The following is a 27,754-nucleotide window of genomic DNA, read 5'->3' as shown; positions in this document are numbered from 1 at the left end:
GCACCTCCCTTCTTCCGTTTTGATAAACGGGACACCATCACACATTCACACCCGTCCCGAGAAGCGTTGAAGTGCCAAAACAGCCGTTGAAAAACCAAACGAAAAACACAACCCCCACTCTTCCCTGACGAGCGTGAATACCACGCACCAATCAACCCGAACCCACTGCAACTCACACGCGCCACTTTGACACGTGGCGAAGACTGTATCTGAAACTCTCTGGGGGCACTGTCGTTGAAGCAAGTGAGGGCGTCCCTGATTATCAAAACTAGTGGGCGTCCCGATCCTTTCCGTAAGCTTCAAATTTTTTCCCTCACTTTCCATTTTTGAGATCAAAAGCTAAGTAATTTATTTTAGAAAAAATGAATTTATTGCGTCAAATGTTTTTGGTATGTAACAGTAAAATTGGGTCTCAATTGAAGCAATATTGATCTGTTTGATTCCTTATATCTGTTGTTTCTAAGTTTGAGGTTTGTTTCCATTGAAATTTGATTCTGGGATTAATTTAAATACTGTGGTGAATTTGGTTTCTAGGTATTTTTGTGTTGGAGGTGAAATTTAGGGTTCTCTGCAAGTGCAAGTTTTCACTGACCTAGGAATTTTCTAGTGGGATTTCCAATCAGGTAACATTCACCTTTGGTTGATTGGATTCTCACGTGTTTTTCCTTTTGGGTACTGTTATGTGTAATGATGATTATGTAGTTTTGTTTTTGTTGATTTTTGATGGAAATCACTGCTAATGATAATGAGGTAATTTGTGTTTTCAAGAGGCGTTTCACTCTAACACTGATTGTTGTTTTTGTTTGGTTGGTTTATGAGCAGCTGAATAGTTGTTTAATTTTAGTCTTAGAGTAGATTATGAGCAACACTGGCAACATACTAGTTTTAAGCAATCATTTCCTTCCCATGGTTACTTTTCTGGAGTCTGAGAAACCGTGTTGACTTTATTTGCATTTCAAGCACACTGTGGCATTTCAATCTAATCGTGTTTTGATGTCTGACAATACCAAAATTATTTACTATGGTCAATACAAGGCTGATACTATGCATTGGAGCTTGGACATTTTTTTTTTCGTGGCTAATCTTGATGAAAATTTCACTGATGGAAAAAATTGAATTCCGGGTTTGATAATGGGATTCATTGGTTGTTCAGCATTATTAAGTAGTCTTACCAATCTTTATGTCTCTGCCCCCTATTTTTGGGCAATGTGTGCTGTATCTCCATATTCATATGCGCTTAAATGGTGCAGAGTTTATTTGAATAAAAAATATGCAGAATCCTTATTTATGAAAAAAGGGAAAATAATATACTTGTTTAATATTTGAAAATAAAAAATTATGCATCCATATAGTCATCTTCTCCTGTCTATTGTTGGATTTTCCATGTACAACTCTTGTTACCAGTGTCAAAGCTTGGGATTTATCTGTGCCCAAAGGTTATAAGATGAGAACCAAGTTGCCCATTTTTAATTTATTTAGAATTATAATTTAACCCTTGATTTGTCTTTCCCTATTCTACACATGGATTACTATGAACAACTGGTTTGGTATGCTTGGAGTTAAAAAATTTCACTGTTGGTTGTATGGGTTGCACGCTATGTTCCTACGTATATTTATTGCACAATTTTTAACATTAGATAGCCTATATTTTTTATAGCATGAATACGCCTAAATAATTTAAACATGACCTATGTGGTGTGCTAAAATTCTCTTTCCAAGGTAGTGAAGCATAATTTGTATAATTGGTTTGTGGGTCTGTGGTTCAACTATTTTCTTCAACTGAAAAATGACTATATTAGTAGTAGCATTGGACTACAAGATTAAAAATTCAGCAAATTTGAATAATCAAATTTGATGCTTGATGTTCTCTGGACTTATTGATGGTCAAAGCCTTGGGAGCTCATTTTTATATATATATCCATATCTCTTTGGTTTCTCCACTTTAAGGGTTTTCTCTTGTATATTGGGTTGTGTCTTGCTGTGATTTACACATGTTTATGAGAAGTAAAGTTTTTAATCTATTCTTTGTTATACAATATCAAATTTATATTGTTTATTTTCCCTGTCAGCTTTTTCTTTCTGTCATCGGAATGGAAACTCAAAGTCAAATTGAGCTTTCAAGGCAGGACAAGATGCTTCCTCCACAACCTGGAACGTTTCAAGATCGTGAAGACCTCATCAAATATGTTCGTGATTTTGGTGCTAGTCAAGGATATGTGGTGACCATCAAGAAGTCCAGGAAAGACAGAAGAGTCATCCTTGGTTGTGATAGAGGAGGTGTTTATCGTAATAGGCGTAAAATTGATGAAAGCAAACGCAAAAGGAAAGCTAGTTCACGCCTTATAAACTGCCCTTTTGAAGCCATTGGGAAAAAGGAAGATGATTTATGGGTGCTTACGATAAAAAATGGGGAGCACAACCATGATGCCTTAAAGGACATGTCAGAGCATCCATATAGTCGTCGCTTTACTGAGGAGGAAGTCAGGCAAATCAAGCAAATGACTGAAGCTGGTGTAAAACCACGTCAAGTTCTTAAGGCTCTCAAGCAAGTTAATCCTGAGCTTCAATCAACACCAAGGCATTTGTATAACCTCAAAGCCAAGATCCGCCAAGGAAATCTATCAGGTTCTTGTACCCAAATTTCTGAAAATTTAGTTCATATAAAGCTAAGAATGCTAGAAAACAGAATCTGTACCATTACGCAGTGTCTTAGTGAGTAGTGGTGTCTTAATGTGGCCCGTTTATTAGGTTCTTTATGCATAGTTAGTATTTGGGAATGATGTGGACTTCGTTACTGTTGAGAACAATTATTTTTATCATAAAATTTATGACATTTGAATGGCCACTAAGATCATATAAGTGGAAGCTTTCACCACACTTCTGTAAGCTAAACATAGGTTACAGCTACATTGGTATTAGTTTTTGATACTAGAATGTATGCTGATTTTTAGTCATAAGAATTTGAGTGACTGATAATGATAATTAAGATGGGCAAAAAGTTGCAGAACTTTACAAGGTTAGCAGGCATGTGCATATTCGTTGATTTGTAGGCTGGAAGGAAAGCTTTTAGTGCCAAAAAATTGTGAAGGTTTTGACTATTTCTTGACGGTATGGGTAGAAAAGATGAGAAAATTTTCAGCTGTCAGTAATAGAAACTTATATTTTATAATTTTTTTCTTGCAGAGAAAAGTTTCAAGTCATGGAGACCTGACAGGTCTGCTCTGCTGAATACAAGTGCTGCTCCCAGTGGGGTGTCATTAAAGCAAAGCAACCAGCCGGTAAGGTTTGATGTTAAAAGTGATGGAATAAGGCTGCTTTGCTGAATTTCATTTTTACTTCTTCTCTGTCTATCTCTGCTTTTCTTTGAATGAGTTGGGTTCCTGTATCACAAACTTATTTTAGATTTAATTGTAGCTGAAGGTTCCTAATTTTATTGGAGGGAAATTTGTTGATTCGCAAGGGTGTTCAATCATTGATGTAATAAATCCTGTAAGTTCCCAAAATTCAATTAGTTATCATCTTATTTTCTTCTTGATAGACACACTTATCAGTGGTATTATTAATTATATATTTGATTTCTTAATTAGGCAACACAAGAGGTTGTTTCTCATGTTCCTTTAACTACCTATGAAGAGTTCAAGGCTGCAGTTAGCTCAGCCAAGCAAGCTTTTCCGTCATGGAAAAACACACCTATTACCACTCGTCAACGTATCATGTTTAAGCTACAAGAGCTCATCCGGAGAGATATTGTCAGTAATTGGAATTGCATAAATTCATAATTGTCTTCTATCTTGAACTTATGAATCTCAATGCGGACTACACAATATTACTCTTTTCAGGACAAGCTTGCCATGAATATCACCATAGAACAGGGCAAGACGTTGAAGGGTGCCGAGAGTGATGTGCTCCGTGGTTTAGGTCAGTCTTTGCATGTGTGTTATTGCAATTTCTGTTACTGTTATGATCCAGTGTTACCAAAAAGTGGGTTGCTTTTCTTTTTTCTTTTAGAGGTGGTTGAACATGCTTGTGGGATGGCAACTCTACAAATGGGGGAATTTATTCCTAATGCATCTAATGGTATTGATACATACTGCATTAGGGAACCACTTGGTGTTTGTGCCGGGATATGTCCCTTCAACTTTCCAGCAATGATTCCCTTGTGGGTATGTCTGCATTACCTTTCTTTCTTTGGTTGTTTGTTTTTCATAATTTTAAAATCTAGTGCAGGAGTTGGGTGACATTTTTTATTAGTTTGCTCCCTCTTTAGTTCATGTTGAGGTGCTTATTTTCTCATGCATTTCATCATTCCTTTAAACTACGATAAACAGACTTTTAGATTATGTTTACATGATTATCCTTAAATCTTCTCTTGGTAGCTTTTCTTCAAATTTTAGTTTATGCAAGTGTGGTAAACTTTTTTTGTTAATCATACAACTTTTTTTTTTTAGAAGTTAAGAGTCCTTTTATTTGCATGGTCTGCGAAATAGATAAGGGGAGTTTCCTCCTAAGTAATGTTTCCATGATTTGCAGATGTTCCCAATTGCAGTTACATGTGGAAATACATTTGTTCTTAAGCCATGTGAAAAAAATCCAGGTGACTTTGATTCCCTTATTATCGTGTTCATATATTCTTGTTTGATGCTTTTGTAAACTTGTTTGAGGAGATACTACCTTTATATGGGTGAGCTGAATATATATATATTTTGCATGAGACTGGGACATTGCATGCTTTATATGTGGATGCAAGCAGGTGTGCGGTGGCTGCTTTAAGCAATATTATGGAGGGTGGTGAACTGTATAATTCCATTCATTATCAATGGATCTACTGCCTGCCAAGAAGTTTTGGTTTGGAGCAAAGCTTGCACTGATAAGTCATGCCCAATTGAAATTACACCCCCATTGCTTTACTGATTTTCATATGTATCAAAGTCCTACGTAGTGAGCCATGTTTACAGAAGTTTCCAGATACAAAGACATCTAGTTAATTAATATAGGTGGAGGGAAAGGTTCTTGAGGTTGGCTGAGGTGTGGGTGATAATACTTGTAAATAGTAATCATAACATGAATTTCAAGATCTACATATAAGTTTCATGCGTGCATGCTTTTGGGCACATGTATATAGAAGTTTCCTGATACGAAGACATCTAATTAATGAATATAAGAGGTGGAAAAGGTTATTGAGTTGGGAGTTGCAGGTGATATACTGAATATTTGTAAATTGTAATTGTACCGTAAATTTCAGGATTTTTAGAACAATTAAGTTACGCTAGTGCATACATGTGTGCATTTGGGCATGCATTTAATCAATGCAACTGCTCTCGTGCCTTGGTTTTAGGTGGAAACCTGTTCACTATAAGAAGGGTGGTAAAGCTGAGGTGTGGGGTGGGGTTGAAGTGGTCCTAGGTTTTTCCATACAAAAAGGAGGAAAAAAAACATCAATATTGAAATGCTTTTTTAATTTTGTGTATGGTATTCAGATATGTTTTAATGATGTCTGCACAGTGACCAATTGGTGATAATGTAAGTTGTTGTATGTTACAACTTGCATCATTGTTGATTTCATTTCATTTTACGTTTATCTTCCTAAAAATCCAATCTTATGTTTACATTTTCTTTTTCCCCCATATTGACAAATTGAAATGGTTGATATTATTTTTGTTTAAGGGGCTTCAATGATACTTGCGGCACTTGCCAAGGAGGCTGGTTTGCCTGATGGTGTCTTAAATGTTGTTCATGGCACCCATGTAAGTTATGTTTGCCAGGATCTCCTTATTCTCTATCATTCTTATGATCATTAACCATATATACCTATTTTCCACAATTCTAGCCTTGGAACCTCCTACTCTTTAACTAGCAAGACTATAAAAAGAAATGTTATCTCTGTTATTAGACAAGGTGTGGGCCATTTAGTTTACGTTTGAGCCCTTTTGTTTGAGTTCGTGGGGTGGCAATAATATGGGTCTGCGTTAGCTGCTGGGCATTCCCATTGCACTGTATATTTTTTCAAATTGTTATGCTGTGATGTAGGTGATTGTGTAGTGACAGCTTGTTGTAGATTCTGATGGTGCTATGTTAGCAACTAATTTTCCCACTCTTCCCCAGATTGGCCCATGTTTTAGGGGTGGAGTCATTCTTGCTTGAGAGACATTATCTTAGTTTTCTCCTTTTCTTTTCTAACCCATTACCTCTTCAGAATCTTATAGTTTTTATACTGACTTAAATGTTTAATGAAAGTTTTAAAATATGGGGTAGCTCGCTAATAAATCTTTGGTACATTTTCTATAATACCTTTATCACTGACCTTTATTTTTCCTTGAAATCAATGTGAGCAGGACATTGTTAACTATATCTGTGATGATGATGATATAAAAGCTGTATCGCTTGTTGGCTCGAATACAGTAAGTTAATTTTCAGTTCAATGCTTCATGATTCTTGATATCTCTATGCAGTGCCTGAAGATATGATTTTAAGTTCAGATGCACTCAACACCTTAGCATACTTACATATAACCTTGTCGGGCTTTGCTACATCTTCACATGGTCAAGGACTCATAGTCATTATACAATTAAATGTGTTTATGTGATTTTCCTTGTGAGCTGAATACTTTCATTAGTCTGCCCACTGCTTTTATACCTGTTGCAACATAAAAAAGAAAAAAGAAAAAAAGAATCTGTCTTGTGTTCTGCAAGAGAATAACAGAAACAGGGAAAGGAAGCAATAGAATCAATGCCGAAACGATGATAATCGAATGTCTGGGGAAAAAGTGGCTCAATAATTGTTCTGTAATTTGATGTATATTTCCTTTTGTAAACTTATCACAAAGACTCATAATCAGGTCTGTATGTTGGGGTTACAACAGCCCTAGCATCCTAGCCATTGATTACAAACGTAACCATTTAATCTTCATATAAAAAAAATGTAACCCTTTAATCCCAACCCTTAAAAATACTTAAAAGTTAAAACTCATATGATAGTCACATGACTTATTTTAATATGATTAAGAGCATAACTGCTAAACCAGCAAGGCTTTAGTAAGGCCTTTTGGATGCTCCTGGATCAATATTTCATGGTTATGAAATTAAATCATTAAAATAAAAGAAGAGCTCATAAATCCTAGTATCTCTGATTAGTTTTCTACACTGAAATCTTACATGTTCCTGAAATTCGGACATTTAGTAGGTCCGCATGTTCAGTTTTACCACTCAGAGGTTGTCATGTGTTTAGCTTTGGACCTTCAATATTATGATAGAGTACGCCATTGGTCTACACTAATGTGCTTAATTTCCTTTTTCTAACTACTCTTTCTTGTTCACATACTGTGAAGGCAGGAATGCACATATATGCGAGGGCAGTTGCTAGGGGAAAGCGTGTTCAGGTGAATACTTGTTCTCTCTCTCTCTCTCTCTCTCTCTCTCTCTCACACACACACACACAAACACAATCACCATTTTCTTGATTTGAAAGTGTGGTTGAGAACCTGATATCCACATATATTTGCTTTACTTACTGGTGATGCTGTTGACTCCTTAGTCCAATATAGGAGGAAAAAATCATGCAATCATCATGCCTGATGCTAACATGGATGCTGCCTTGAATGCTCTGGTTACTGCTGGCTTTGGTGCTGCAGGACAGAGGTGTATGGCTCTCAATACAGCTGTTTTTGTTGGAGGTTCAATGCCATGGTATCACCTTTTTTGTATATTCAACTTTTTAATGTTTTTGTTTTGGTATCTTGCCATCTACTGAGTTAACTACATCTAAGAATAGTAGTTAGATGCCTATAGTCTTCTTCAAAGTTTGAATGTCACTAGAACAGTAGAACGTGTGCTGGTCAGCTTAATTGTGTCTTAAGTCTCAAGTACTTGAGTTTGTTTACAACTTCGAGGTACTTTCTTGTTCATCCTTTGCAACTTATGGTCATTGTTAGTCATTCTTTATCTATGTGTAATCTATATATTAGTTTACATCTAACAGTTAGATGTAAACTAAAAGAGATGCAAAGAAGGAACCTCTCTTGTTGTGCCACATGGCTCTACAAGTACCCTTCTTTTAAATTTGTTAAACAAGTGACATGTGTCCATCTATGGTACTAAAAGAGATGTGATCTGCCGGCTGCTCATGGGTTAACATTAATGAAAAGAGTTAATAATTTTACTAAGCCTGCTCATGGGTTTTTGTAAATTGGAAAGAGAGTAGCCAAATCAAAACTATGTCCAATTTTAGAACCTGGGTAGTGTAGTGTAGGGTTAAGATTATTTTTCCTTTTATATTAGATGTTAGTTTTTCAATTTGAATTTTATTATTTTTCTGTAACATATATATGTAAATGCTAAAATTGTAACTATTTTATCATAGATTCAAATAGTTTTATTTTTAAAATTTTATTATTGGACCTGGGATAGCTAGTTTTAATTGAACTGAGTCGTCTATTTATATTTCTCAGGGAAGGTGAGCTTGTGGAGCATGCCAAAGCCCTTAAAGTGAATGTGGGAACAGATCCCAGTGCAGACCTTGGTCCAGTTATTACTAAAGAGGTGAACAAATCCTTATGCATGTTCTGCCAGTTAATCTGCTTTATCAAAAAGGAACTACATTGGAAAGCTGAGTTTCTGTGTATCGTAAGCAGCGGGTGAATTTACTAAGCATATTTTTTTACATTGCTCCTTCACTTAACAAATTTGGAGTAGGTTGCTGCTAGCTTTTGTTTTGGAGTGGGCCACCTTGTGGTCGTCTTTGTCTAGTTACTATAGGGATGCCCCCTATAGTCTTGATCGGGCTCGAGTTTTATATTGAGTGGGACTTCACTTGGTTTGTGCTTTTAGTTAGTTTTGCATAGGTGGAATACTTGTCCATCTCTTTTCTCTAATTATATAAGTGCAATGCTTGTCCATCTCTTTTTTGTAATTATGTTCTTTTATCCATAAAAAAAACCTTGAAATCTCTTACAACGGTGTGTTGTATAACTTGTTTAAGTGATATGCATAAGCATTATTATTTAGTCTTTAATGTGCTTCCTTAACTCACAGGTGAAGGATTCCATCTGCAGATTAGTTCAGAGCAGTGTTGAAAGTGGTGCTAGACTTCTTCTTGATGGGAGAAATGTTATGGTACTTATTCAGTTATTTTCCCTCAATCTATTTTAAGTTAAATCAATTCCTGCTTCACGCATGTACACATGCATGAACACAAACTCAAGAAACGTGTTAAACTCTGCTTGCTATCAACCACATGTTAATTTCAGTATATTACCAAAACTCTGGGAGGTATTTTTTGTAATTTTCATGTAGTTGCACTGTTTAGGGATATGACTTTGGTTCTCTCTTGATGTGATTCTCATCAAGGAAGGATAATTGTATATCCATGGATGGTGTATTTTATCGTCACCTATTTTCTTGTTTCTTGTGTGCTTCTGTACTGTACTTTGGCTGCACCCCGTTGGTGCCTTTTAAGAAATTTACTTATCAATAAGAAAATAATCTTTTGTTTTTGTAGTTGCAGGGAGATGGATATAATACAAAAGAAATTTTTCTATTTATGAACAAATCATGCATAGCTTTACTGTATCTTGAAAGTTCTTTAAAATATGTATTCAATCATTTAAAGGATGAAAAATGGGAAAAAAGTATATGAATTTTACTCACAACATCAATGATTGTTCATGTACTTCCAAGGACTACTTTTCTTTCATTTTGTTATAGCTGTGGCGTGGCTTTCTCTGTTAGCTTATTTTGTGTTTTTTGTCCTTCCCTTTTCTGTTAATATGTGCTTTGTATTGTTTTTTGCTTGGAAAATGTCTTATCACTGATCTCGTGGTGCCAATGGAGGAGCTTGTAGTGTTCTTTATTTCACATGCTGAGGAATTAGATTTTTGGCAAAATTTTATAACTAGGGAGCTTGCTTTCTAGAAACATTCTCTGAATTTTCCAAACTTTACTTGTGTAGGTTCCAGGATACGAGAATGGAAATTTCGTTGGTCCTACTATCTTATGTGATATTACAACCAACATGGATTGCTTTAAGGTATTTCTTTTCATGTTCCAGCTCTTCTATGTTTTCAGAATAAATGGACTTGGGCAATTATGATTCTCAGTGGAAGAACAGTTGAACCAAAGACATTGGCATATTCTTGACAGCACTGTATCTTGTGTTGAGCAGGAAGAAATATTTGGTCCAGTTCTTCTTTGCGTGCAGGTATTGTTTACTCACTCACTCTCTCTCTCTCTCTCTCTCTCTCTCTCGCTTGCTCGCTTTTGTGTGCTCTTGCATGTGTGAGAGTGAGTTTGTGGTGCAAGTTGTAGATTAGTTACCAAACTTTCTGTTGTTTGACAACCAACAGGCTGCCAGCCTAGAAGAGGCCATAACAATTATAAACAGAAGCAGGTACCTGTTTTTACTCTTTTGGTCCCAGGTTGACCTTTAAATGCTGTGTCTTAATGTGTCTTAAACTCAGTTCAAGGAATTGCACTTCATGTATGTTGTCCCTTCTTTTGTTTCAAAGATTCACTAAAGTTTTGAAATGAAGACTTTCTTGTTTGGTTTTTTTGGTCAAAAGACTTTCTCATTATCTGTTTCCAAATGCAACTTATAAGAAACATGGTTCCTTCTTTTTTCTTTAATAAAACAATGCTTTTTTTTTTCTTTTTTTCAATATTCTGGCATTAATTGCAACTTCTAGAAACATGCTTTTCTCTTAAAATATAGACACCCTCTTTACAATTTTCAGTTTTATATTCTCATTTTATCTTACCATTCATTAGGTATGGTAATGGAGCTTCCATATTCACAACTTCTGGCATTGCTGCAAGGAAATTCCAGAATGAAGTTGAGGCTGGGCTGGTAAGCCAACCCTTTCTTCTATCATGTAGCTCATGAGAACTTTCATGGAATGATGCTACATGAGCCCGTTGTCCATTCATTATATTCCCAGCCCCCCCTCCTTGGTCAATTTGAGGCACCAATCACGCATACTGTAGTGGTCCTTCTTTGGGCTAGATGTGCAAAAGTTGTTGCCAACATACATCTGGATTTCTCATGCATGTTAATCGAAGTAGAGGAAACCATTGGTTGGGGGGGGGGGGGGGGGGGGTGGGGAGGGGAGATGGGAAGTTTGAACTGAGTCTGCTGATTGGATAAATATTCTTAAGTTCTTCATGGAATCCTCATGGGAATGGGAGAAAACTTGGCAACCAAAGAGAAGGCTCTCATATGGTGGCCTTTCTCTAATTTTATGCTCTGTGACTTGCTTGTTGTTGACCGACATGAATTTGACATGTCTCAGGTTGGGATCAATGTCCCTGTTCCAGTTCCATTACCATTTTCCTCATTTAATGGATCCAAGGCATCTTTTGGTAGCGATCTCAATATTTGTGGTATAACTTTTCTCCTTCCTCCTTCCCCTCCCCCCCAACACAGGTGTAGGATAATAGAACCATTTCTTTAACTGCAGCTACCTGATTCTAAATTGCAGGTAAGGCAGGCGTGCAATTTTACACCCAGATCAAAACGGTTGCGCAACAGTGGAAGGATTTACCTACCCTAGAAGTGTTGGCAGCTGTGCCCCCATCATCAGAGACAGATTTGGCAGGTAGAGGCACGTCTTCAGCTTTGCCTTCAACATCTGAGAGAGATTCGTCCAGTCTAAGAGCGTCACCAGCCTTGCACACAGAATCTGAGAGTGATTCACCAAGCCATGGAGCTCCACTGTCCATCCTTCCCACGTCTGAGGCGGATCTACCAATCCCAGGACCCTCATCTGTGTCTCCAACAGCTTTTAGGGATTTGTCTAGTCAGGGAGGGTCCCTTGTCATGCCAGCAACATCTGAGAGAGATCTATCCAGTGCAGATATGTCACTAGCTATGCCTTCAGCAAAGGAAAGAGATATACCAAATCAAGGTATGTCAATGACACATTCCCAGGCTTCAGAGAGGATGTATATGCCTCAAACGTCTCATTGGATGGAAACCTCAACACCAACATCTCAAAGGACTGAAAATATTCCACCAAGTTCTGAGAGGAATCATGTGCCTACATCTCAGAGGAATGGCAACTTGGCACTGACATCTCAAAGGACTGAAAATATTCCACCAAGTTCTGAGAGGAATCATGTGCCTACATCTCAGAGGAATGGCAACTTGGCACTGACATCTCAAAGGACTGATACTTCAATGGCATTGACTTCTGAGAGGGTATATGTGCCTGCCTCTCATGAGAACATGGTTCCAATGTCACGCAGAAATGATTGTGTAACTGCAACATCTCAAAGGATTGATACCGCACTACATCCAACATCTGAGAGGGTATACATGCTGGCAGCATCTCACCTGAATGACAGTATGGGTCAAACATTTCCTAGGACGGACACCACCATGTTTTCAACATCTGAAAGGCTATACATGCCTGCAACATCTCATCGGCATGACCATATGGGTTCAACATCTCAGAGAACTGATATTGCTCTACATCCAACTTCGGAGAGAATATATATGTCCACAGCATCTCAAAGAAATGATGACTTGGCTGCGGCTTCCCAACGGGCCGATGCTATTCCTTCAGCCTCTGAGAGATTATATATGTCTCCATTAGTTCAGAGAAATGCTGGTATGCCACCAACATCTGAGAGGCTATATATTCCTGGAGCACCTCAGAGGTTGTTTCCTCAAAACTCGATTATTTCAATGGACGAATTTCCCAGTCAAGGAGCATCATTGACTTTACCAACATCTCAGAGGATATAGGATAGAATCTAGTGCTGTTTATTGTTTTATATTTTAGAAATGGGTAGACAATAATCTCACAGTAATGCAAAATAAGTTTGTTTTTGAGTGCTGCTATTTGCACACCTTTTTCTTCTCTTTGCACACCCTTAAAAATAAAAAATAAAAAACTCAAAGGAAAAGACCTTATACTCCATCCATTTTTCTTTTTGCACACCCTTCCTAAACAGAAAAAAAAAACACACACACCCAAAAATCACACACCCCATCCCCATCTCCGCCCCCCCTACACACCCCCTCACCCACACACCCCCTCTCCACCTCTCCTCTCTCTGGCACACACCCATTCCCGAGTAGCCTACCACCATCGGCGACCACCCCACCCTCTTCTTTTTCTTCCCCCTACCCCGACCACCTCCCTTCCTCCAACAAGCTCACCGTCGCGCGCCGGAGAAGAAAACTTAAAAAAAAAAAAATTGGATCGGGTTCGGTGGATCAGTGCTGAACCTGATGGTTTCGTTCGGTAGGTATCCACCGAACAATCCTATTCTATTCGGTGGGTACCTGTTGAACGAAACCACCGGGTTCAGCAATGGTCCGCCGAACCCGCTACAATTTTTTTTTTTTTAAAATTTGTTTGGCTGTCTGCTTGGGTGAGAGGAGAGAGGGAAGGAGAGAGAGAGAGAGAGAGAGAGAGAGAGAGAGAGAGAGAGAGAGAGAGAGAGAGAGAGAGAGAGGGAGGAGCCGAGGAGGGGTTGCCGGGCTGGTTATGATGGCTGTTTTGGGTGGTGCTGTGTGCAGTGGTGGTGCTGCGAGGAAGGTGGTGGCGCGCGGTGGTGGTGGTGCGAGGAATGTGGTGCTGCTGGTGCGAGGAAGGTGGTGATCGGGTGGAGGGAAAAAATACAGAGTAAGGGGGTGTGTACGGGGGGGGGGGAGATGGGGATGAGGGTGTGTGGGTGAAGGAAGGGCCAAATGGTCTTTTCTCTTGAATTTTTTTTTTTTTTCAGAAAGGGTGTGCAAAAAGAAATTTAGGGGTGTGCAAATAGCAGCCCTCTTGTTTTTTCGCCAAGGAGTTTCTCTTCTATATTCTGTCATTTTGTCCCCTTTTGAAAGTAAGAGTACATGCATCAGCGGTGAGAAAAAAAATAATTTAAGTTGATGCATAACACCACGTTAGCATGTCACGTGGTATTACCATCTCACAAAAAAATTTTATGTCTTAGAAGAAAGATCCATCTCATAACCATCAGACAATATGAGCTTTTAGGAAAGATTGCTTCTCTAGCTTAAGCCCAGTTCAATACTTTGAAATTCAGTTCGAATGCTTAAGTACTTTGAGACGATTAAGATCAAATTTATATGTTTTGGCGAGTTAATTATAACAATACCATGAATTATATTCCGAATATCACTTTAGTATATGAATTTCATGAGCATCACTTTAATCTTTTTTGTAACTTTTGTTATATTTTTCATCTAAAACACCCATGTGTTATGCACATGACTCATATTTAAGGGATATTTTTGTCCTTATAGTGTCGTACCCCTCCTTCAACTTCTCATTCAGCCCTTGCACAATAATTTTCAAAATGATTGAGGAGAATAAGGAAGCAACCAACACATCGGTAAGTGCAAGATGGATGTGTAATGGAGGGTTGGATAAGACGATGAAAGAGGGGTGAAGCATTGTGAGGACCAAAAAAACCCTTTAAATATGGATCATGTGCGCCGACACATAAGTATTTTAAACGACAAATGTAATAAAAATTACCAAAAAAAATAAAAATAAAGTAATGCTCGTATAATAGTCTATGGACACCAAAATTCTAAAATGAATTTATAGACTAAGGTGATACTCCAGATCATCGGATGTCACAAATTCCGATATCTCTTTATTGGCACGGGCCGAAAACAAATATTTGGCCCAAGTAGGAAGGAGAACACTGGCTCGCTTATGCAGAGAAGTCTCTTCTTTCCCTTGTTGATGACTTTTAGATTTGCAAGGCGAAAATGCAATGCACAAACATCATCTCAGTGTCAACTATTCACCCCAAAACGCTCAAAGTTAGGAACTCACACTCACACTCACACTCCCAGCTATCAGTTGCTCAAAGACAACATACCCGTACTCAGAGCAACTTCGAAGACTGCGATGTGAAGCTTCCTCTGCCTTCCCATGTGAAGTCCATAACCAGCACTTCAAACCCATTTGTGAAACACTGCCACAAGCTTCGACAGTCTTCCTCCTATCGCCACCATCATGGTTCAGCTCTCGTTGTGGGTGCTACACCTATCAGGTTTCATGTTTATCCTCCTTCTTTTCACTTTAATGCATATGGGTTCTTCATAATAATCAGTTTACTTGCCCCTAAGGGCCTAAACTTGACTATCTATCTGTTATTTTTCTTATCCTGTTTCATTGCTGAGAAAATGGAGGAACAAAAAAAAAAAAAAAGAAGAAGATAAAGATTCAATGTAGATTTTTTCTCTTTTTTTACTAAGATTTGTTAATATATATGATATTTTTCCTTACACTTATGAGCAAGCAAAACATAAATTTTGTTTCTTTGATTATAAAGTTTAAGGAGAATGAAAAAAATATCTAAATTTGAAGTGCATAGATGATATTTCTTTTGGGACAGTGCATCCATGATAAATTTCCTCTATTGTATGCTTCACATCGAAATGAATATGATTTTCGATGCCAAAAAGTGGTTCATCAGAAAACACTAATGGGAGGGTCTGCTCGGTAGGCCGAGCAATTCTTTGAATTTGACTACAAAGAACACTATAGAGTGAGCCGAGCAATTGTTTGAATTTGACAACAAAGAAAACTATTGAGTGAGTTATACCAGTGTGGTGTTGGACAGAGACTCTTAAATGCTTAAGTCAACAATTTGCTCTCTAGGAATTTTGATAGTGTTTTGGCTAAAGATAATTGGCTACCTTAGAGAGTTCTTAAATGACCTTTTTTTAGAGTGTTCTTAGGGAATTGTTATTATGACCAATGATGAGCCTCGCTGATTTCCTCATTAATATGCAAGCTATAAGGAGAAGGATCATCCTAATTTCGTAAACAATCACTCCTAGAGAGGATTGCATTCATTCAATGAATGTTGTACCTTGTTCCTCCCATAAACAAGGTATATTTTGTTGAGTCCATAAACCAGTACTTTCACAGCTCATTTATTTAATCTTGGTTTACTCCCCACACGGAGTTGAGGATATATTTGGAGTGACACTCGTCCATGCATCCACTAGTTTCAACTACTGTCAATGCTGTTTTTTCAAAGGTTATTAACGTAAATACTTCATGGTTGCTGTAAGGAATTTATTATTTTTTCATATCCTTTTACATATCTGCTTGTATTACTCTGTTACTCCAAAGTGTAGCATAGCATCTCCTGTTATTATTCTCGTTTGTTTCTTTTTTTTTGTGCTAGTATGGTTGGTTGTATGCTTTTTCATCTTATTCATTGCCCATGGAGCTGGAGGGATGGTTTAATTTGAATGTTTTATAATTCTATTATTCTTTTTATTTATTTTTTCTGCTACTGTATTGCACTCCAATTTCGTTCCCTCCTTTGAGTTTTATTTTTTTTTTTCCTAATATCCTTCCTCATAACCTGCCATGTATTTTAGAAGATAAGTAAAGACTGGCGCTTCATATGCAAAATATGTGTTCAGGCATGATGAAGTTTTCACTTTCAGGGAAATATACAGGTTTCAGAAGTCATTTCAAGAGAAAATTGTTATAATGGATTGTTTGCTTCTACTTGATAAAGCTGAGGTCCCTGAATGGATTGATGATTTCTCTGTCCATATCGTGCAAGTGAGCTCTGTCGTGATGAAAAAACTTTCAGGGATGCAATCAACTGAATCTATTGAAGCAATTGCCCTCTTCAGAATTCCTACGAGTTTTTCAGACATAGATGCTGATCAAAACAAGGCAAATTGTAAGATGTGGTTCCCATCTCCACATCGAGTTCTAGTCCTCGATGGGGTCCAGGTCACTCTTTCACTGACCTGACATTAGGTCTTGTTAATTTTTCAAGTATTGTAATCTTGCACCTGTACCTCTTGGCTGTGTGATGTCTCATACTGCCATAAAGTATGTGATATGGTTACTGATTTAGTCTTCTGTCATGTAAAGCTTTCGTAGTGTCAAAGCAATACTTAGAATATTATGGAATTTTGGGAGAGTTTTCCCTGCTTTGAAACAAAACAGTTTCAAAATAATTGAAAATTTTCATCGTGGTTTTCTATGAAAAATAGGAAGTGTCTGTCAGAAATTAAATAGTTTGAGATTTGGTCGTTTAGTCTTTGGAAGGAAGTTCCCTGTTTGGTTTGGCATCTTCAGTATTTTTTTTTTTTTTAATGTTTTTGTTCTACAATTTAAATCCAAGTATCGTGTTTCTGTTTGTCTTTATAATAATAATCCAAACATTTGGCAATGGTCATTCTGCTGGTACAGCCTTTTCCTTCTCACAAATTCTGCAAATCAATCACATGATATTCCGTTCTTTCACAAATAAAAGATGTGTTGCATTTTTGCAGCAAATAAAGTGTACAATATATCTCATAGATCTACTTGTTGCAAGGAAGAACGAATTTCACTTTAAGTTTCGCTCATCTCTGTATCTCTATTTATTAATTGCTGAGAATGTAGTAAATTTCATTTTTCCCCTCTGCTTTTTTCAGAAGAAGTTTAAATTTGATGTTTTAATTCTGAAACACTGTTTAATCTCATGGTTGTAATTTCAGGCATTTGATTTCAGGAACTTCATGGACATTTGTATCAATGATTAATGAAAAGTCATTCACTGCAGGATCCGGGTAACCTTGGTACACTGCTCAGATCAGCTGTGGCTTTTGGATGGGTAAGGAATAATTTGCAAACCTCAGATTCTGTTTTCTTTCCTTTTTTTTTATTTTTTTTTTTATACTTATTCTTTCATTTTGAAATGTTTATGTTCTTGCTTTTCCCAAGCTTGCATATGTGAATGCTTATGTGCATGTTATTCTTACACTGACATCATGTTTTGATGAACCTTCACTTTCATTACTTACGAGACGAGCTTTAATATAAATTGTTAACATCATCACTCATCAAAGAACAGACTGAGCTTGATTGGTGTTCCCAACGTTGTTATTTATCCTTGTAGAAAGAATTTGTTCCAATAAATTTGGCTGTGCATTGCTAGTGCCTTGGGAAGGATTGTGGTAGGTTGATGGTCAATGTAGATTTTTCGGTCAAATATTCTTAACATGTTTAACTAGATCTATTGACTAAACAGCTGGAGCAAGGATGAATGATACATACTCCCTTGATGTTTCCTATTTATGATGCCATCTTATAATGCATTATTGCGTTTTCTTCTGTACTTGGATAATTCCATCCCAAATAATTGTTTTAAAAGAGGTCTATTTCTGGGGCCAATGTTGAACAGAATGGTGCTTTTCTACTTCCTGGATGTTGTGATCCATTCAATGAAAAAGCACTCCGAGCTAGCCGAGGAGCCTCATTTCATCTCCCTATTGTTTCTGGTACTTGGAATCATCTTGAATCCCTACAAAATGAATTCCAGATAAAGATGCTTGCTGGCCATCCGGAGACTGATGAAAAATTGAAGCCAGTGTTCCACCTTTCTCAAAAGCTTGCAGATTCTTTTGCAAATGTGCCACTGAGCTTGGTTTTGGGTAGTGAAGGAAGTGGGCTGTCTGAGAAATCTCGACAGCAATGTGAGCTTGTAAGCATTCCAATGGCAGGAGAATTTGAGTCGCTCAATGTTTCAGTTGCGGGTGGGATTTTCTTGTATATGTTACAGACTAAAAACCATAACCCTGTGTGATTCTCCTTTTCATTTCTTTCTTGTGGTTTTATGGCATAGATTCTCTGTAAGTTCTTTTTATTTATTTTTATTTTTTTATCGACGCTGTAAGTTGAATTGCTTAGTGTATTTATTGCCATCCCTATAATTACTCAGTGTACCCATCTTTAATAATTTTCTTATTACAAATTTATTCTTATATTCTAATTACAAATATTAGAAAAAAGAAAAAGAAAATGGTTACCATGACCTATCTGCACAGGATGCCATGATGTAAGTTGTCCAGGCCATGGCGGCTGCCATGACTTGTGGCAACAACCCTAACTTATGGCAATTAGGGTTGTCTCCGTCTATGGTTGAAAATATTAGGGGTTAGAGCTTTTAAGGAATTCATAATGGTCATGAGCAAACTCTATATTTTGAAAGCATGAGTTTAAAAAAGCTCAGAAAGATATCACAAATCAAGCTCATAAAATAACCACAAATCGTAATTTCAAAAGCATAAGTTTTAAACTTTTATCATACCACTTCGATCAGTTGAACCATGAGCTCATCTAATTGAAGTTAAAACTCAAATCCACTGACTTCAACTCATTACAAAACTGTTCAAATAAAATAGTCAATTTAACAAATCTCAACTGATTGAATAAACCCTTGATGGGTTGAAATTTTGCTAAACTCAATTTTTGGAGAAATTTAGACTTAGAAACATTTGAATCAAAATTTTAACTTTATCATAAATGCAAACGGACATTGATCCTCTCCTCTTTTTCTAATCTCAACTATTCCACTTCATTAATCTAAAACCCATTGGCCTAAAAAAAATCTAAAAAACAACATTCAACAATAGTTTCAATGCGGACACAAAGAAGAATAGAATCAATGCCAGTCTAGATTCTAGAATGAAAAATGCATAGACACACAATATTAAGTTTTATAAACATGCAACCAAACCAAAAAGATACACACATGTAAAATGCATATGCAAAAAAATCATAATTCAATTTTACCTTCCAAAGGATGTGTGAGATATTTTGAGACATGGTAACCTTGAGTTGAGACTTCAAAGTCTACCTTCATGTGCATTCGAGCTTGAATCTTCAGACCTCAAGTTCGATTTGGGATCATCATTGTTCCTTGTTGTTGCATACTACTGCTGTTTTCTTGATATATCCAATTGGTTATGCATGGCTCTTTGGTAGCCTCTAGTTTGATGGGGAAACCACAGAAAATGAATATGCTAATGAAGGTTATAGATTCGGTCAAGAGGAAAAAACCTATAATATTGTAGCCGCTCAAGATTATAATTTTGGCCGATTGATCTTTTCAATATGCTAATTTCAACAATTTTCGCTCTTTACATTTCTTCCTAACTGCTTGGCCTGTAGTAGGTATCTAACACTATGGCTTTCAACTTAAATGATTTTAATTTCAACCAATTTATAGGTAAGAGTCAAGGTCGTGTAATTAACACTTGAAAAATGATAGTCACATGTCCATCGAATGAATACATGCTATGCATAGCTCATGCAAGTGGATCCAAGCCACTCTTCGAGGTCCATTTGTGAGTTTCGTAAATGCCCGCGTTATTTATGTAGCTTGAGTAGCTCATGCCCACTTAGGGGATCAACCGATCAAGGGCTCACACTCAAATACTTAAATGCAAAAAATAATATGGGCCGATGAAAGGGCATTTTGACCTTTAATAATAATTTTGTTTGGCAACTCACTGCAATTAAATTGATGTCTTATCATACCTTCGGGGCTTCGATTGTTGTCCATCAAATACTTGTCCTATGTTGTTTTGTCACTTCCATTAAGATATTTCAAGCACCCTTCAATTCCTCATGAATCTTCTTCCGAGCATTAGTCAAATCCCTCACAAATCTCGTTCATTTTCTTTATCATCTTCTTCAAATCCCTCACAAAATGTAACTACAAGCTGCCAACCAAAGGAGAATAAAATAAATACAAAGAGAAGTATGACGGAGGCTGCATAGTCTACCACTAAGTAGCTAGATTGAATATTTCAATTATATATATGGCCAAAAAAAATTAATCAAATAAGTAATAATATTGTATTAATGGTTGGCTTTCATAAACAAAATATTGTCCAAGCAAAAAAGCAAAATTGTATTATAATGGGACAGTAAGAAAATTAGGGTTAAGAGATGAAAACGTACATCAAACAAAACATATTAAATTACGATAAATTATTTTGTATAACTGATATATTGACATGTTGTATAATTAGTGTATGTGTTATGATATGAGTGAGTGTTATTAATACTATATTCTACTAATATAAACACATCATCCAATAATGCTCTTATACATTAAATTAATTATACCACGTGACGGTATATCGGTTATACCCTATAATTTTTCATTAATTACATCAAAACAAAATAGACTAAAGTGTAGATAACATCAAACAAAATAGACTAAATGGTTAATCGATCAGTCCTCTCCGATCCTCTGGGAGTCTCCTCCTCTAGATCTGGCACAAACATGCATTTTGCGAGGACAAGAGACAATAATACCACTCTAGTCAAGGCAATACTACATTTCTGTCTTACTGAACAATATATGTACTTAGTACAATAAAGTGTACTACAAGAGTCATTGAAATTAGAATATATTCAGCCTAATTACTTTTTCTTAACCAAGATTTACGTTTCTACTTCAATTAGAAACAATAATACGAATCTATTAAAAAAAAAAAAAAAAAGGAGTGAAGAAGATTAGTCCAGTATGAGTACGTCTCCATCTCCTGGCTAATCCTTTTTTATCAAAAATATATGCAAGCTAGGCTTATTAAAACATGAACACATCCTGGAAAATTATAGAAATCAATAAAAATCTTACAAATCTTAAAATGGGTAAAAGAGAAAGGGTTGCAGATCCTTTAACTAAGCCCATTGCAAGATGTATCCCTTTATCACATTAGGAGTATGAGACTACGTGTGATTTGATCTATTTAAAATGTCTCTTTTGTAATTGACTTTATTATTGTTAATAAGATGTTATTCATTAGAGCATCTTTGGTCCTTTCTCTATATTTTTCTTCAATTTTGAAAATAATTTAAGGAAAAAAGTTAGATTTTGAGAAAGACTCTTCAATGCTAAAGTTGAAATTTTTCCTATATATATATATATTTTGGGGTTTTTAGTCTAAAATCTAATTATTAGAGGTTTGGGGAGAATTTGAGGAGTCTCATCCATTTAATTTGATTTGAAAAAAATTTTAAAAAAATCTCAAATTTAGAGAAATTTTAGGAAATAGTTAAAGTTCTGTTTTATATATATTTTTCTTTAAAATTAAATTTGAGAAAATATCTAGGGAAGGACTGTAGATGCTCTTTCACTATTTTCGTTTAATAATTGTTTTATGAGTTAATTACACTTATACCTCCTAAGGTTTATCGTCTTTTCACATACACCTCCTGAGGTTTCAATAATTACATATACACCCCCTGAGGTTTTAAAACTATTGCATATAACCTTCTACAAGAGAAAAAAATAAATAAATAAAAAAGAAAATAATTGTAATGAGGTTGGACCTTACACTTTGAGTAATCTTATCAGGTTATTTAATCCCATAGCATGCTTTTTTGCATAATTTCTCATCATTTTTCGTCACTATAGGGGGTTATATGCAATATTTTTGAAACCGCAAGAGATGTATGTGTAATTATTAAAACCTCAAGGGATATATGTGAAAAGACGATAAACCTCAGGAAGTGTAAATATAATTAACTCATTGTTTTACACACCTTAGTAAATGTCACCATACTTGAATCAACCAGCTCACATGGGTGATTCACCTTGGTGCCGAGATAGCGAGCAAGATAAGACATTGAAGTTCTAAGAAAGCACACACTATGATAGGCGAGCGTGAAAAACATAATTATATCACATTATGTCACCTTAATAGAGCTAAGATGAGACCTTACACTAATAAAGTTGGAACATAAAGAATTTCCTTGACTTTATGTAACTTGTTTTATTGCCGAATGTGAGATTTCATGCAGATGTTGAGAAACCAAAAATATGAAAAACCAAAACATTACTGGTTGTCGCAAAACACATGCCGCCACCAGCCACCAAGAAATCGTCAGCCAAATTCTAACAAGAGGACCTAAGAAGACAACACACACTAAAGCCCCGAAGCCAACAACCAAACCATATCACCATAAAATTGTAGGAACAAAAGATGAAGGAAAATCCTAAATAAACTCTACCATCATCCCCAAAATCGAACCCAACAACACAGTTTAGAGATTGTAGCAACCGAAGAAACATTGTGAGCAATAGAGAGATGCAACAAATGAGGAGTGAGGGAGACAAAGACAAAGAGGAAGAGAGAGATGCGGCATGAGGGAGATAGAAGAGGCCGGTGTGGGTGGGGTTTGGGAGGGTTTTTGCACTTTTTTTTATATTTTTTCGTATTTTTTTTAATTATTGTTAGTTCTTTTAGTATTTTATTATTTTTTAAATAAAAAGATGTTTTTATTTTTAAAAATTGGTCACGTGCGATCAATTTTTGACAAAAAATCTTTTATTAAACAAAATAGAAAGTCGGAGTTCTCAATTGAATTAATTGGCATCCTTAATTGCAACATGAGTATAGTTAGAGTTATTTTGTTAAAAATTTCTCTAATAGAAAACATAAGAGAATAAACTAAAAGGGGCAAAAGGGTGAAGACATCATTTTTGGGGGGATCAAAATGAGTAATGTTTGATTTCTTATGTTTGAGAACTAATTTTGTTCTCATGATTAATTAAATGAGTTCATAATAACGTCTACTATCTTAATTCTATTTTCTCACTCATGATGGAGCTAATTTGATTGATTATAAAGATAAAATTAATTCTCACCTAAGCATTGCAAAACTGCAAAACCCCATTCCTTTGAGGAATAAATTGTAATTTTAACCCTTTTCTAATTGAAAATAGGGCATAACAAAACCAACTCAAATTTGGTTTAACGGACTCACCTTCATTTCACAATTGAACTTTGATTTCACTCAAATACATCTCCTATGTCCAAATCGAAGCAGCGAAGCGAAGCTTAGCTTGTTCCCACTGGCAGTCCACACACACACAGAGCCACAATCCCCAATGAGTGGAGGCAAGCTATCGCCGGCACAGCCATCTTCTCCGATGTGCTCCTTACAAGGATCTCTGTTAACCCTCGCCATCCTCACCTTGCTTTCCTTCACCTACTTCTCCCTCAATTCCCTCCATTACTCCTCCCCTCCTTCGCCTCAGGTCTCTGTAGCAACAACAACAACAACAACAGTGGACCGTGTGGTTGACAAGGCGGAGCTGAAGGAGGAGGAGGAGCTTTCCGACATTTACCACTCGCCGGAGGTGTTTCGGTTGAACTACGCCGAAATGGAACGGAAATTCAAGGTCTATATATACCCGGACGGCGATCCCAACACGTTTTACCAGACGCCCAGGAAGCTAACTGGCAAGTATGCAAGCGAGGGATATTTCTTCCAGAATATCAGGGAGGGTCGGTTCCGTACGGACGATCCGGATCAGGCTCACCTCTTCTTCATCCCTATCTCCTGCCACAAGATGCGAGGCAAGGTATCAAGTTTATCTGGTTCTAATGTTTTGGGTTAGGAGCTGTTTGAATGCTGAGAAAATTTTGAGAAATGGAGCTAATGGAGATTGTGATTTATTGGGTTTTTCATTGTTGATGTTGCTGTTGATCTGAAAAATCTCAGAGTTTCATTGTTTCTGATTTCCATTAGTTTCAAATGGTTTTATTAGTTTTGGTAGTCTCTATGCATTAATTGCATCAAAGCATTTGCTGGTTTATGTACTAATACATAAACACACGAAAAGCCAGTGATGGGTTTTGTTTATTTTTCAATGCCAACTTAATTGAACAGTTGCATTTTTTCGAAAGTTGAAATTTGCTTGATCTCAAATGGGTTTGGCAATGCCTAAATGCAGCATACAGTAAATACTGACAAATTGTTACTGGAATGCTATGTGATTGGATCTGATTGGCAAATTTCCTACTCTGACTTTGATCTTTGCCTATGTTGGCTTGTAATGATTATGCAGGGTACATCTTATGACAATATGACCATAATTGTTCAAAACTATGTGGAGAGTTTAATCTCCAAGTATCCTTACTGGAACAGGACCTTGGGTGCGGATCATTTTTTTGTCACTTGTCATGATGTTGGTGTGAGGGCAACCGAAGGACATCCACTTCTTGTAAAGAATTCTATTCGAGTTGTGTGCTCTCCTAGCTATGATGTTGGGTTCATTCCCCACAAAGATGTTGCTCTCCCTCAAGTTCTGCAGCCATTTGCTCTTCCAGCTGGAGGAAACGACGTGGTGAACAGGTAATAGTGCAGATATGAATTTCTTGTTACATTAACATATATATTCACTTATACATGCACTATATTTTCACTTATACATGCACTATATATTCACTTATATATTTGCTCCCTTTTTGGAATAATTTCCATATTTCATGGTTATTGACCTTTTATTGTATGATATGTTAAGAGATGCCCAAATGGAAGGTAGTATTGAGCTTGATAATATAAGTTCATTGCTGAGAATTAAGGAATGTTTTGCAGGACAACCCTTGGTTTCTGGGCCGGTCATCGGAACTCCAAAATTAGAGTTATACTGGCACGAGTATGGGAGAATGACACAGAACTTTACATATTGAACAACAGAATAAATAGGGCTGAAGGGAATTTGTTATATCAAAAGAAATTTTACAATACCAAGTTCTGCATATGCCCTGGTGGTTCCCAAGTCAACAGTGCCCGCATAACTGACTCAATCCATTATGGATGTATTCCTGGTAAGAATTCAAATCTTCTTTTTCTTGCAAATTGCAATGGGAAAAGTATGCAATGGTTTAATTTCTATCCTTGCTTGAAAGGTAAATGCCAATTGTCAAACAATATGACCGTATTATTTTGGAATAAAAAAAGTTAGCAATTGAATTAAAAACAAAAAATGGGGATCAGAAAGATTACCTTCACATGAGAAATCTTTCATTTTTTCCTTTTTTTCCTTTATTTTTTTGGTTAGAAACTTTTGTTCAGGCTACTGGTTTTATGTTTCAGCAATCTCTCTCTCTCTCTCTAACTTTTCTTATTCAAATCATTTGAATTCTGAACAGAGATTTCAAGTTAACTCAGCCTCTCTCGACATTTCCTTTTATTTTGTTTCTATTTACTCTAATAGTTTTCATTTTTATTCAATGGTGTATACCTCAAGTCTATGTTCGCTTTAGTGTCACTCGAGTAAATGTGTTTTTCTTATGTGATGGGTGTATGACTGTATGCCTTAGAGTCTATGTTTGCCATAATGGAAATGTTGTTCGACCTGTATTTGGTTTTGGGTGCAGTTGCACTCTTTCACTTAGGACGGTACAAATTGACAGAAACTTGAGAAGAGTCTTGGTGATTAACTTTTCCATTAAAAAAATATTAAAGTGCAACTTCCTATCTGACGTTGTGATTTTAATTTAGCTTTAGATGTAATGTAAACCACTGAAATTCCTTTTTATTGTTTATCAGCTGTTTGGTTTAATTTCTTGCAGTAATATTATCAAATTACTACGACCTGCCGTTCAATGACATTCTCAATTGGCAAAAATTTTCCGTCATACTAACGGAGAAGGATGTATATCAGCTTAAACAAATTCTTGAGGACATACCCTATTCAGAGTTTCTTACCCTTCACAAAAACTTGGTTAAGGTAGAAGACTATCATTTACAATTAAATTTTTACATTGTAATTAATCTTATACACACTTCAATTTTTATGTAATACAATCTGTTTCCACTACATGTTTGTGTGTGTCTGTGAGCACTTGCTTTTAAATGTTACTTATACGTTTTACCAAAAGTAGAAAACGCAGGAGCAAAATTGTAGCTAAGAAAGTCTTTTTTGTGGCTTGTTTTTTATCAGGTCCAGAAGCACTTCCAGTGGAATTCACCTCCCATCAAATATGATGCATTCCACATGGTGATGTATGATCTTTGGTTGCGCCACCATGTTATCAAATACTGATTTTGCCAGTTAACTTTTTGTACACTTTTTGACTAGCAAATCGAAGTCTTGTAAATCATCAGATACAGTAGTCTCATCTTTCCTCCATGATCTTGGAGGGAGGAAATTAAAGGTACAGGTAACCAAAAAAATTTATTCTTTGTTTGTTCTTTATGTGGGGAATTCCCTCCTTTGTACCTGTTATCATTTTGTAGTTTCTTGTTTTTATAGAGAAACAAGAGGAATATTCTTTCCTCGTGGACTAGGTATCATGGTATAATTACTGAACAAGAAAGTTTAAGTTGTTATTACGAGTTGAAGATGGCCTGCAATCCAAACTAAAACAGATGTTATTGGGACCTCAGTTTTTTATTCTTTCCCTCTATTAATTATTTGGTGAAGGAAATAATATAATCTAGCCATCCTACTCTTTTTTCCAAGCCATTTTATGGGTGACAAATCAGTTGTGTCATGTTGTGAGTTCATGTCAAGTCTCTGAACTTCAACCCAATCAGTGTAATTAATCTCGTAGATAAACCCTATGCTGACTTTAACTAATTTATTAATCCTGTCGTGTTTGGTACACATCCCTAGAACCAAAATGTGACGGGTGTATATACCTGTTACATGCAAGTTTTTCCCTATTCTTATTGTATCAAAATCATGATAATTGTGTTTTATAATGGTTGTGTTATCAGGTTGTGTCATTTTTAGATCCTTATCAAGTATTGGATTCGTTGTTATTGTGTCATGTTGAACATTGCCACCCTTATTTTTACATGTCAAACCTTATGTCTGCATTAAAATTGGCCTCCCCTTCACGTAATCAGTGCGATTCATAGCAGTAAGCTTTACTAGATTCATTGCCTACATTTTCAGTCCAAACGTTATTTTTCCTTTTAGTGAGAAAGTTTAATTTCTTTATGCACAGGCAATACCCATCTTCCTCAATTTCAAAAAAGATAGTACAGTTTGAATGTCCTTAATGAGCTGGCTTAATTTTCAACTGCCTAAGTCACTAGCTTAAAATCTCCTTTAACCAGTGTTCTTTGATAACCTTTGATGTAGCTCAGTGAATTCCATCACGAAGAGCCAAAGAAATTATAACTTTTCTCAACTTCGGCTCTGTTCCTAGAAGTCCTGCAAAGCTATCCCTAACA

General features: G+C 36.3%; 3 protein-coding genes across 5 annotated transcripts; all 3 read left to right on the top strand.

Annotated features, from left to right (window-relative positions):
* Positions 1-255: 255 nt before the first annotated feature.
* LOC147284176 (uncharacterized) lies at positions 256-12,826 on the top strand. Of its 3 annotated transcripts, none has more exons than XM_086244174.1 (21): positions 256-292; positions 535-623; positions 2,070-2,625; positions 3,184-3,278; positions 3,415-3,489; positions 3,588-3,749; positions 3,840-3,918; positions 4,009-4,163; positions 4,531-4,594; positions 5,665-5,744; positions 6,333-6,398; positions 7,325-7,375; positions 7,531-7,682; positions 8,444-8,534; positions 9,027-9,107; positions 9,943-10,020; positions 10,156-10,191; positions 10,337-10,380; positions 10,758-10,836; positions 11,279-11,369; positions 11,468-12,826. In XM_086244174.1, exons 3-21 carry the CDS (start codon positions 2,091-2,093, stop codon positions 12,733-12,735), a joined length of 3,282 nt encoding a protein of 1,093 aa, XP_086100300.1. In that variant the 5' UTR covers positions 256-292; positions 535-623; positions 2,070-2,090; the 3' UTR covers positions 12,736-12,826. The 3 variants fall into 3 exon arrangements, with proteins under 3 accessions (XP_086100300.1, XP_086100302.1, XP_086100301.1); XM_086244175.1 differs by lacking the exon at positions 256-292 and adding an exon at positions 350-389; XM_086244176.1 differs by lacking the exons at positions 256-292; positions 10,337-10,380; positions 10,758-10,836 and having other exon boundaries at positions 340-623.
* Positions 12,827-14,595: 1,769 nt separating this feature from the next.
* On the top strand, positions 14,596-18,700 carry LOC147284175 (tRNA/rRNA methyltransferase (SpoU) family protein). Its single transcript, XM_086244295.1, has 4 exons — positions 14,596-15,011; positions 16,426-16,723; positions 17,544-17,594; positions 18,165-18,700. The coding sequence occupies exons 1-4, from the start codon at positions 14,725-14,727 to the stop codon at positions 18,564-18,566; spliced, it is 1,038 nt and encodes a 345-aa protein (XP_086100421.1). The 5' UTR covers positions 14,596-14,724; the 3' UTR covers positions 18,567-18,700.
* Positions 18,701-23,479: 4,779 nt separating this feature from the next.
* On the top strand, positions 23,480-26,979 carry LOC147284174 (Exostosin family protein). Its single transcript, XM_086244590.1, has 5 exons — positions 23,480-24,146; positions 24,633-24,919; positions 25,163-25,395; positions 26,143-26,300; positions 26,514-26,979. The coding sequence occupies exons 1-5, from the start codon at positions 23,670-23,672 to the stop codon at positions 26,613-26,615; spliced, it is 1,257 nt and encodes a 418-aa protein (XP_086100716.1). The 5' UTR covers positions 23,480-23,669; the 3' UTR covers positions 26,616-26,979.
* Positions 26,980-27,754: the final 775 nt, after the last annotated feature.

The sequence above is a fragment of the Dryas octopetala genome, chromosome 5, assembly GCF_963921425.1.
Source record: "Dryas octopetala chromosome 5, drDryOcto1.1, whole genome shotgun sequence".
Classification (NCBI taxonomy): Eukaryota; Viridiplantae; Streptophyta; class Magnoliopsida; order Rosales; family Rosaceae; genus Dryas; species Dryas octopetala.
This window is presented reverse-complemented; position numbering and strand designations above follow the sequence as displayed.